The 12,557-nt window shown below is 37.6% G+C and overlaps 1 protein-coding gene across 1 annotated transcript in view; it reads left to right on the forward strand.

Annotated features, from left to right (window-relative positions):
* Positions 1-12,557, forward strand: part of SLC10A7 (solute carrier family 10 member 7) — a 174,570-nt gene that overhangs the window by 126,842 nt on the left and 35,171 nt on the right. Inside the window, exon 9 of the mRNA XM_026087539.1 lies at positions 6,136-6,219. Within this exon, the coding sequence (XP_025943324.1) occupies positions 6,136-6,219 (84 nt within the window). The remainder of the gene's footprint in view (positions 1-6,135; positions 6,220-12,557) is intronic.

The raw sequence follows: 12,557 nt of genomic DNA on the forward strand, positions 1-12,557 counted from the left end.
CTTTGGGAAAGTTGAGAAGCAGGAGATGTTGAAGGCATTGATGGTTATTAATGGATTGATTTGATTGCCCCTTTCTGAAGCTTTGTTTAGGTCCCCATTGCCAAACAAGGAAGGATTCTTAGTTTAATGAGCAGCCTGCGTCTAAAGACTTGATTGCAGCAATCAATCCAGCAGGTATGAACTAATCTTTAGTGCTTAGCAAAACTTAAAGACTGGTGACCACAGTTTTCTCTGCCTTTGAAGGCCAGCCCTCAGTGGCTTTGTGAAGTRAGAATAAAGGACTATAAATAACCTTCCAAACCTATCAGTCTCTATCAAGGCTACCTCCTCAAGGAAAAATAACAATACAGTAGCAGAAAACTATACTACTATCTCCCTTTTGCCACCTAGTCTCTCATCCTTTGTGCTTTTCTTTCCTTCCTTTTTTATTTCCTTGTTCTCTTACTAGAAGCTCCATCCTCAGGGATGTGCCTCCCCTTCCCTTTCCACTCCCTCTGTTAGCACCTGTTAGAGGCAGGCGGTTCCAGGACCAGTGACTCTTGATCAACCTCTGGGACATAACCTCTTTTTCATGGTTTCTATTCCTTGCTTATAGAGATATCTAAACGCTCTGCCTGTGAATGCCTTTAAAGCAGTGGAATAGGAAGAAACATCCTAGTGACCTGCTAGCTCTCTTCAGACTGTCATGAAATGTTATGCAGGAATGACTGTTTCATCTCTCTTGACCTCCATCTACACTTCCTGCGATCAGAATAAATTAAAGACCTAAGGCCAGACAAGCTGGTATTCCCAAGAAGAAAAATGATGATTGTTTTGCTTTTTTTTTTTTCTTGGCAGTTGGTTAATAGAGAGTTTACATTGCTGTGTTCTTACTGAAACATCTTCAGATATTTTTCATAGAAATCTGCACTGGAGACAGGGAAAGACAGCAAGAGTCTTTATTAGACCTGCTTTTTTTTGTGTGTGTGTGTGTGAGAGGGGTGATTTATACTTTTCTACCAGAGGTTTTTTTTTTTGCATGCTTGATCAGATCAAAGGAACTCCTTTGCTTATACTTGGACCTCCAAGCTCTACCTCCGATCTGAAATCTAGAGAAGGGCAATGCCAAACTCTTAGGTGCTGTCAGCCCCGTTCCTGCAGTGTAGTGCAAGACACTTCCTACTTCTCAGAGCCTGAACATTGTTACTGTAATTATATTGTACTAATTGCAAAGCATTCCCATTTGTCAAGTACCTGAGTTATTTAATAGGGAAATTTGTGTACTTTTTCTACTGAAATGTAACATACCACAATGACTGGGTAATGTAACATACCATGACGACAAGATAAGGGTAGTGGAAGGAGTCACTTCCCTTCTGTGATGGGACTGTCACCCCAGCAGGACATAAGGGGATGAGAGTGTGGGCTGGTCCAGGTGGGCCCTTCGGCAGCAGAATCTGGGCTGGATGAGTAACACAAAGCAATAGGAAGCAGGGAAGCAGTGACCATAAAATGCTGAAGACAAAATTTAAAAAGACAGGTATCAGAGAGGCCTGACCTGAAGGTGAAAAAGAAAAGCTTAAATTAGAGATCTCATGTAAGAGAACAGCCGGTGACCCTCCCACTCAGTTCTGTCCTCTTTTCACCCCCACCTCACTTCCTTATCTCTGCTGAGGCCTGGCTGTGCTTAACAAATGGCAAGGCTGAAGTTGACTAATGATGTATTAGGGTGCAAAGACACAGTCTGATGGAACTTGTTAATTATAAGAAAATGCTGGAAGAGTAAGGCCCCAAAGGACAGCTGCCTCTGAAGTGGACTCAATATAGGCAACACATGTGGCATTGGATTATAATTTGGTATGACTGGTAGGAGGCGTGTTTATTCTGAATCAGTGGCAGTTGCAGATATGGGAACATCCTTGGGGAAGAAACCCCCGCTTTGATACCTACCGAGTCAGTCAGAACGATGAGAATGGAGCATCTGTCTTGTGGAGGCAGTCTAGGAGTGGAAGTGGAATTGTGTTATTTTTATGCAAGGAAGATATTTTTTCTGCCATGACCAGTTAAACACACCCCATCCATTAAGAATAGGCCAGTGTTTTTACCACAAACTTATAAACAAACCCACTAAATAATTTGTCAGGTGTTTTCAAAACAGTCTCTTGAGAAGAGAGGTCTAGAATTATTGTAGCAAGAATGCTGCAGGTCAAGTTTAAAGTACTGCATGGTGACTGAGCTGTTTGGAAAGATTTGCCTGGAATTCACTTTCATTACAGCCATATCCGGGAAACACTTGCAGAAGATGCAGTTCTTGCTCATGTGAGTTGTCCGACTGACATAACTGGGATTATTTAAGTGAAAAGTGCCTGTTCCTTTTCATAAGAAAGAGTTTTCATGGCCTTTGTTTGAATTTAGTTAGTGTGATAAGCCTGCTCCTATCCAGAATAGTGCATACCAGTCACATTTATACCAAGTTTTTCTGTAAAAAAAAAGTTCTAAAATAAACCTAAACAAGTACTTTTTCAGAACACTGGAATGAAAATTTATGTTTTTTCCATTAAATATTGCATTTTTATCTTCCATAAGATATTCCAGTCAGATTTTTTTTTTTTTTTTTTACAGCTGTAAATAAGCAGTTTGATTCTGTGAAGTTTCTACACCTGTTCTTACAATTTTTTCTTCAGTTCTTGTTTCCCTGTGAAGAAAGGTTCATTTCTGGGCATGGAGATTGTTATAACAAGGAGGACAGCCAAATACAGTCAGATATTTTATCATAATGCTGTATTATTTTGGTATGATGCCAAAGATGTAGGGGTTTTTTTTAATCATTTCATGACAGCAAATGGGGCGCACAACTTAGCTTGATCTAACTAAAACCTGAGCAAAATCCTAGTTATTCATTCAGACAGAATATTTGCATTTGCAAACATGTTTAAAGGCTTGATTAATGTTTTATTGAACATTTTTTGTTTCCTCTGTTCCTAAATTCTCACTGCTCTTTCGAACTCATGCCTAAGTGTGGTGTAGCAGAATATTAGGGCCTTGTGAGGACCCAAGAAAGAAGCTAGCTCCACTCTGTTGTGCAGAAGATAATGGAGCTGCTAGAGACTGACAGAAGAATAAGATTCTCAACTGTTCAGCTAAAACAGGATCAAAAATAGCATGATAATAGGATTATCCAGAAGAGGAGTCATATTAAGAGCAGCAAAACTTCTCAGAAACCTTTTCTTAGAGGATGAGAGTTTTTTTCCCCACAAACCAGAAGTAGCCAAAGAACTCACTTGCTCTGGGCAAAAGCTTGAAAAACCTTAGTCATTTCTTTTAATTGACATTTTGGACTGCTCTGTTCATTTTTGTTTTATTTAAAATGTGGTCTGGTTGGGACAGTTATCCAGAGTGTCTGTAGCAGTCTTTTGGTGGGCCGGAAGACAGTGATATGAGCCTGAATTGATGGGGTGAATTTGGCAAGGTGGCAAATCTTATTCTGATGTGGAAGACTGTTACTTTAAGTAAAATAATTTTACCTCTCTCAGGTAAATTTGTTTGTGATGTGGGTAGGTTTTTTAGCATCCCATGTCTCAGTATCTGTAATTCAGTTTCTATTTTGTGTTTAAAAAGAAAAAAGCTTCATACTCAGTGTTTATGAATCCCTAACAGCTTGAAGATACTACATTTGAAGTAATGTTTTAAAAAAAGTTGTCAAGACTATTGCTGTTTGAATGGCTGCCTTTTTTTTAAGCAATATGTTATATTGTTTAACATCTTTTCATTCTTGAGTTAGAAACTGATTATACATCCACTGAGCATAAAACTTTAAAATAGTTAGAAAACTCCAGTGGATGTTTTTATAAAAATCCACAAGAACCAGTGCCAAAGTGTCATGGTTTCATGAAGCCATGCAGAGGGTCCTGAAATGTTGACTGTTTGGTTAGATTCACTGCTCTGTGACTCAGTCAGGTTTTAAAGTTTAAAAATCTTCTTTTTCACTTGAAAAAGCTTATTTGAACATGTAGTAAGTAATGCTTTTAACTCCCCAGCATGTAGCCAAAGAAAAAGTTCAAATACAGTTTGAAAAACTATGAACCTTTTAAAATTTCAGAAGCTCATTACAAGAATCAAAACAACAAGGTGGCCATGAGTGGTATGATGGATTGATGCTCCACTTTCTGCAAGGAATCATGGCTCCAGCTCCCTGTTTTCCCTGAGAATGGAATATTTTTGCTGTCTAACTTGATGTGCTCGTGTGGATGATCCAAATCTTCCCCTGGAAGCTTTTACTTCTCCATCTTGCCTCCATGAGAAATTTAAGCTCCTTAATCTTGGTGCTCTCCCTTGCACCCTACTTACAAACCAAAGGTCTGAGAGATGACATCTTCTTCAGCTCCCCTCAATCCATCTTCTGTGCCCACATTGTTAAAATTGGAGATGACATGATTGTGTACAAAATGGATGAAATTCTCTCATTTATTAAGTGGCCAAACTGAGTCTTCCCTAATGTTGCCAGTTAAGAAAATACATAGCAATCAGCCATATCTCATTATGTGCTGCAGAAGGGTCTCCCCAGAGACCCTTCTCTTCAGAGAAGGTTGTATGAAAGAAAGTGAAAGAAAGCAAGAACTATGYTAAATAAGAAGAGACTTGGTGTGGTCCCACTCTCTTAAACACTAAGATAGCCAAGCAATATTCAAAGACCCATGATTTCCCTGAGTGTCAGAAGTGAATTTCATTTCACGCTGTTTCCCAGTTCTGATGCCAGTTTCATGCAGTGAGAGCTCAGCTTATGTACAACACAGCCCATTGGCATGTACATCATTTTCCCAAGCAATGCACGTAAAATCTGTAAAAGTGGTATAATTTGCATTGTTTTTTTTATCAGTTGATTTTCTTTGGATAAAGGTTGTAGTCATATAATTCCAAATAAGGTAAAACACTTTAGTATGTAAAATTTCTGTTCTTTCTGTGCTCTGAATTTCTGAAGAATCCTGTTTTTATGCCAAACCTATTTTTATGACCATATGTTGGTTTGCTAGGCAGAATTATAGGATGTGACTAGATTGTATGATCACCTTGTCTGTAATGCCTGCAGGTAGCTTTGAAAGGAAGAAATGTGTCAGAAGTATAATGCAGTGTGAGTGTAATTTATGAGCAAGAAGTATGTGAGAATGTTTTAGGAGATCAGTATCACTTAATTAGATGGAGCTGAAAAAATTCTGAATTCTGTCATCATTTTGTGGATCTTTAAAATGAAGTGCAAAATAAAATCATGTGGATCTGTGAAATCCTCATTGGTATCAGTGTTAGGTCATTTTACCCCTGTTATGAAACAGTTGTCTGTGGAATGGTTTCTCCTCAGAAGCTCTGACAATGCTACTTCACTCTTCATACTATAAAATTTTTCATGTATGTTCTAATACTGTTAAAAAGATGTTAAATGATGTTAAATGAAACTTCTAATGGCCTAGCATAAAGTAAGTCCAATCAGAGTGTAAAAAAATTGTGCATGTTGTCCTACACATTCTGAAGTAGGTTGCAAAAATGCCATTGACTTCATTTGGTTCACCTTTTCTTCATGCATCTTTTAAGAAAATACTTTTAGCATTTAAAATCATAAATATATCTGTAAGAGATCACCTATTTGAAGACAAAGCCTATCACTGTTTAGTTTTCACAATAAAAGAACTGTTAAAAGATATCTTTTTTAATGTCATTGAAATAAAACACGATTGTCTTTAGTATTAGTTTTATTTGTTTTTTAAATAGTCTGAAAATAACTATAACAGAGTTTTTTTGTTTCTTTGTATAAATGGCAAGGTTAGTTGATCTGACTGCTTACATAGAAGGAGATTCACTCTCTGTCTTTTTTAGACTATGATCCTACAAATGCTTATATGATTTACTTTTCATATGTGTGTAGCAGGGTTTCAATTAAATGAATATTGATATGGCTGTTATCTTAGGTTATAGAATAATCAACCAGAGACTGCTTTACTTTCATTATTATGGAATACCAAATGCATTATTGGGACTTAAAGGTGTGCACACAGCTCCAAGTTTTTACACATAAAATAAAAGGAATATGAATATCTGATATCTGTGCATGAAGTCTGTAGATTCTAAGAAAAAGTTGAATATTAATGATATACTTTTATTTTGTAGCTTGGATCATCCTCCTCTGTGCCTTTTACATCTATATTCTCGCAGCTGTTTATGACTGTTGTAGTTCCTCTTATTATTGGACAGGTATGTCTTTTAAATATACATCCTTATTTAAAAAAATAAGATAAAGAGAGCTATCGTAAAGACAGACTGGCAACATGGTAAACCGCTACATAGGAAACAGCCTCAGGATAGTGGAGTCTAATATCAGAGAAAAGATGCTACAGTGCTCCCTGGAGCCACATTGATCTTTGTTGAGATTGAGCATCTGTCCCTCACTACCGCAAACATACGCTACTGCGTATCGAGAAGGGAGTCTGTGAACATAAAGCAGGAAAAATGGCAGCCCAGACTGTGAGAAATTCCAGCCCCATACAAATGAGCTTTGAGAATACTGTATAGTCCTTTTGTCACATGCCCTTTGCCTGGATGATGAAGGAAGTTCTCCGTATGTAGTGTCTACTACTAATTACAGGAACAAAAAAATCCCTACGTTAAAAAAATCCATTAGGGCTAAGCAGTCAGAAGTTTAGAAATGATAAAACTAAGGTTGCTCGAGCCATTTTGCATATACTTTAAAGAAGGGTTTTAATTGCACACTCCCAAACTTTTTTTTCCACAGGACTCCTCCATCATTTGTTACACTGGATTGGAGGGTACTCATGGAATGAGCAGCTGTTCAATATTTCATTTTATCCTCATTGTTCATGCTGAAACACAGGGCCTTATTTTTCATGGCATATGATTGAAATCCTGCACTAAATGCAAAGATACTAATTGCAGTGTAAGATTTTCTGTGACGCTTATCTCTGTAATATGTTTTTTTTCATAGATGTTAATGTCCATTAAGTATTTTTTCTTCCACTTCGTGGTTGGGAAATTGCTATACTAAGATCAAAATTTGAGAAGTGTCCACAGTTCTCGGACACCAAAAGCAAAACACCAGAAGTCTAAGTTTTACATACTTGTAAGCGCTCATTGTTCTCAGGCATTCAGAATCCACCTCCCATAGACTCTGTTGTACTTCTGAAAGCTCTCTCCTTTTGCAAATGTGGTCACAGATCATTGGCTACTTAGAAGAGAAGACAAAAGGAACTGGTACCATCTGAGAAAGTTGAATTTAACTGTCTTGCATAGCATCAATTGGGAACTTCTTGGCAGAAACATGAGTTGAATCCTTTTCTTCAGGATGGTATTCAGGCATCTGAACCATGCAGTGCCTTTTCCCGTGCTTCCTTCACTGCACATCTTTCAACTTCAGCTGCAAACAGAAGTCCTGTGGAAAATAATATATCCTATGCAGTTGTGATTTATTCCTTGGACAGTGACCTTTCTAACTTTTTAGGTTTAATTTTGCTGTCATTTTATGTAGGGATTTTTAAACATTCAGTCTTATGTTTTTAAAAGAACAGAGAGTAAAAAAAAATCATAAAATACCCTCACATGGAGTCATGCTGATTTCTCTCTCTCACAAACACACTCATGCACGCACGTGCCACTCAGCAATGGCACAGCAGAAATCAGGCAGATTTCTGCTTTTTTGACCAACTGAGCAGCTAGGAACAATAGTTGAAGGTTATCCTCCTGTGAAACCACATTTGAGTGATTATCACTGGGATTTGCAGCTCATTTCTGAAAAGTACCAGTGCTGACTCTAGAATCTACAGTTTAAATCTGGGTTCAGCTGGAACTTGCTGAATTTTGTCAGCCTAAAGCAGGTTTTGGAATGGAAAACATGATTAAAATGTAGACAAATGAAAGTGGAGCCTATAATGGAATGCATAGGGCAATATTAAGAATATCTGTCATTGTCTGTGCTATGTAGAACAGTAAATCAGTCTTGTATCAAACTGTAACGGTAAATTTCAAAATTGACACGTGCTGTAACTTACCGAAGTCCTAGTGAAGTTTTTTTCTTATATGATCGAAAAGAACCATTAAGGTCTAATAGGAAGATGAGTGTGATAAGCACAACAGTAGCCACCAGCATCAGTACCTACATGACCTGGATATAACCTTATCACTTGAAAAAGGAACGTACCAATCGCTGTGCCTCTGAAGTCTGTTGGATTGCTCACGTCTTGAGTTAAATGCCTAAGAACCTCCTAGGACCGTGAGGATTTGCTGATGAATATTCCTGTGTATTTCATTCTTATCAACATTAAATTATGTCTCTGTGAAACATAGAACAAGCAAAATTACTTGAATCCTCTAGTCCTGAAAGGTCCAAAACCTGGAAGTTGTTGCCTTAGTTGGGAATTTCTAGGAAACAAATAGGACAACAGCAGATCTAGGCAGAATGAAATAACTTACCATGCTAGACAGAGTATCAGCAAGCTGTACTGCAGTCTAATGGGAGTCTGAAGATGATGGTACATTGCGAGACAAAGCCATTGCAAAATTTCAAGAGTAGTTACATCTATATGTATAATGGCCTCTTACTTTGGAAAGACATGTTACAAGAAATTGCTACCTGAGATGACTGGTGGTGGTGGGGTTTTGGCAGCACCATATAATAAGGCTAAGTAATATGAATTGTGCAGTAAGCATATGAAATAAGTGCTCTGAGTGATCATAAGTTCAAAATCAGAATTGTGATAAGACTTAACAGAGAACAGATGTGATTTAGGAGCTCTGATAAAGACTGAAAGAAGAAAAACAGAATCTTACAGCTTGTGTAGCTCAATCACTTATTTAAGACTTATTTAAGAGTTTGTTTGATTTTTATAAACACAATTCAACAACAAACAGAAGGCTGACTCTCCTTTAAAAGTGTTTGAAGCAGTATCTAGAAATGAAACACCAACAGAAATAACCCACATTCCTTTAAGTGTAAAGGCTTTGTTTCTAAAGATACTGCACTTGAGATCTATTCAGAAGATATGGAAGAAAGGAAATGTTAAGGATAGCTACAGATTAGTCAACACTGATTGTCTTGATTAGATAGAACTGTACAAAAATAAACCAACCTGTTTCTAATTCAGGTAAGAATCGAAACCATTTTTGAAGGTGGGTATCCAAGACTAACCTGCGGTAATCAGGAGAAAACAATATGCAAGAAAAGTACTGACACCAAGTGGTATAGTCATATGTCTGATTTCCCTTCATCCAGAAGTGGCATGGATCTGTTTTAAATTAAATGCGAAGTTTTGCATCTCATTTGTAGACCTCTACTCACTCACTATTGAACTGTTGCACAACATGCTGTGTAACAATGTAATAATACTTGGTAAATCACAAGTTGCTCACTCTGGGATTCCAGATGCATTAAGAGATAATGGCCCACCATTCATGAATGACAGTTTCAGCAATTACCTCTAATTTATCATTTCACGCCCACAGTGTCAATTCCTTACCATGCACAGTCATACTGTTCAGCAGAAAAGTCAGTGCAAGAATGCCTGCTAGAGTTACCTAGTAGCAAAGAACTTGATTTGAAAAAAAGCAAGCCTGGGACCTGCCTACTTGGAGGATTATTTCTCTTCAGCCATCCTAACTCAGCTGTTATCAACAGAGGCTTTAAGCTTGATCTGCATCAGTGTAAAACAGAGGAGGTTGCTTAAAAGAAGCATTCTCTGAGGGGGATTTTTTCTTTTAAAAAAATCTCACCTCTGGGAAAATCTGTATTGCCTAAATGCCCGTTTTCTGGGAAGGCTGCAAAGCTGGCTGTTTGCACAGCCCCTGGGATATGAGTGAAGCAGATAAGAAGGTGCTTTTAGATCTGTCCTGGGTTTTTTTTGTTTGTATGTTTTATGGCAAAATATGTCAAGAATTTTGGTTACTTGGCTGACTTGTCAGATTTTTAAATGGTGGGTCGGAGAAAAAGTGGCAATAGTGTAATTGATGCTTATTTTCTACTGTTTCTCAAACAATTTTTCAGTGTGTTGCCAGGCTGCCATTGACTGGAATCACTTTTTCTAGCTTTTCTAGCCACTGGCAATGAAATGCATAAGGGGCTGCAGGTACAGCCTCTGCTCAGGTGCTGACTGTCATTTGTCAGTTAAAGAACTGCTAAAGGAGCTGGCTTGAGAAGAAGAAGATACTATGTGATCAGAAAGCCACTGAGGCTTACAGATAGCAGTTAGTGACAGATGGTCTTTGACAAGGAGAATTATTCTGTTCTTTGTCAGAGATGTTTGGGTTGTCTGCAGTGGCCTGCATCCTCTGTGTCTACAGATGTATTTTGCTAATTGACAATCTGATGTTGGTCAAATGAATATTGATAGTATAATATTGCATTTGTATTTACAGAGTAAAAAGTAAGACCTCTCTGACAAGAGGTTTTGAAAAGAGATATGAGCTATAATGTTCTATAAAGGTTTCATGTTCTTGTAAGCCTTGAAGATCTGTAGTGTTCAAGAACTTATCTGTGCACCACTCTGGTATACCTATAAAGGGAACTTGAGAATACCTGTTATACAGATAAACATGGTAGTAGATATTTCATGGAAAAAATACTATTTTTGAATTTTCTGTGGGAGCTTGAAGTCCTGATTATTATTTTTTTCTGTGTAGCACAGAGTTCTGTAAAGTCTGATGGAAGGGATGAAAAATGCTGTTCCTCAGCTATCACAGTTATGCTAAAATATTTTTACTTTGTTTATAGGTGTTGATAATACTTTTTGCTGGCTAAAATTAAGGTTTCAAGAAATGTCTAAGCATTTTCTTCATGACCAGTTCTGAGAGTTTGGTTCAAGACTGTTGTTTGTTTGTTTATTTTTTCTTCTGAAGGTGACAAATAACAGAAGCAGTGAAAAACACTGCAATATTTCCTTTCTCCTTTTTGCGGACTTTCTCCTTTCTCTACACCTAAGTGCTTATGACAGACTTTTATTTTATGATTTATATTAAAGAGCGATTTATGATTAAATGTTAATGAAATAGAATTTTCACTGTGCTTTCATTATATTCTACTAGTTTGAACATTTTTCAAAGCAGCACACCAAAACCCACTGTTTTCTATGAATAAATAATAAAAAGCTTGTCTGTACATTATCATTCATGCATTCTCTAGTTGCCCCACTGGTAATTTGTCTGCCAGCATAAAGTGGGCACTTCATATTGAACAGACCTTAACTAAAGCTAAAATTAATGTTATGATTCTAGCAGTTCTTCTTCCCAAATCTATAAAATGAGGCCAGTTGTACAGAAATCCTCACAGAATCAAAAAATCTTGGTGTTCTACAAGTGCAGGATTTTGAGTGTTTTCTGCGTCATTGCCCCAAATGTTCTGGAGGAACCCTACCAGCATTTCAGAGCATGTTTATAAACACAACTTTAAAAGGGTGCTACGCTGCAGTACAAATTGTCAGTGAAATGAAAGCTAAACAGCTTAGCAATGAATTTATTTTTAAGGAATAAGAAAGGAATTGAAAGGGAGAGGTATATTGCAGTTATCAGTGAGCAGGAGATACAATTCACTTAAGCATAATGTTGGTTTGTAGTGGCCGGGGTGGGGGGAAACAATAGTCAAATTGTTATAAAAAGGGAATGGTTTTAAATGTTTTCAGTCTTGTAACTTAAATCCACATGGAAGTAGCCCTTCTTTTCCTTAACTCTCCAGGGGTGCTGCAGGGAGGAGGAGTGGTGCTCGAGGAGATCAGCACTTCTGGAAGGTTGTTGCAGAAAACCGAGATGACAGATTAGCAACATTCAGACCACAGCTCACTCCCTTCTGACACTTGACTCAAACAGGGAGCAGAACCTAGTCTCCACAGAAATACAAAGTATGAAGAAAATATATGCATTGCCCTTACAGACTCCCTTTACATTTTTGCCGTGTTGCAGCTGTTTTTAATGTTATTAAGCAACAGTTGTGAATTGCCCCCAAATGTGAAAGTTAATTTCCAAAATGGTCTTGCGTAAGTTTTGCAAAGCTTGATTTCAAAGCACATATGTGCCAGGAGCTTTCTCTGGGGAGTAAATTGGCCGACATAATGGAGTAAGATAGCTTTCAGGGAAATTCAATAAACTGAGGAAAGAAAACAAGACTTGTAAATATTTTCCTCTCAGATTTCAATATAAAAATATTTTTATGTTTTTTCCATCCGATCTTTGGAAAAGAAATATTAAATTAGGTTGTACACTCCCTTAAAAAAAGGGAGGGCAGATATGACATTTGTTGATATCTTAGGAGCTATGGAAAGGCGGGTGAATCAGTACAAAGTCTTGGCTTTATAACAGTGTACAGGAACAGGCAGAAACGCATGGCTTGATGCAGGCACTATCTCTATAAAATGATCAGCACAGGGTCTGGCTGAAGTGGTATGAGCCAGCAAAAGGGTCAGTGTGTTTGAATTGCAGCTGCAGATCATGGATCTATGAAAGGGTATTATATTATATAAGTATGTGAAGGAGGTTGCATCTTATTTATGTGATTCCTATAACCCACATAATCTCACTTCCATCTCAGTGTCTGTCTG

The sequence above is a fragment of the Apteryx rowi genome, unplaced genomic scaffold (assembly GCF_003343035.1).
Source record: "Apteryx rowi isolate R43461 unplaced genomic scaffold, aptRow1 scaffold_72, whole genome shotgun sequence".
In the NCBI taxonomy this organism is placed as follows: Eukaryota; Metazoa; Chordata; class Aves; order Apterygiformes; family Apterygidae; genus Apteryx; species Apteryx rowi.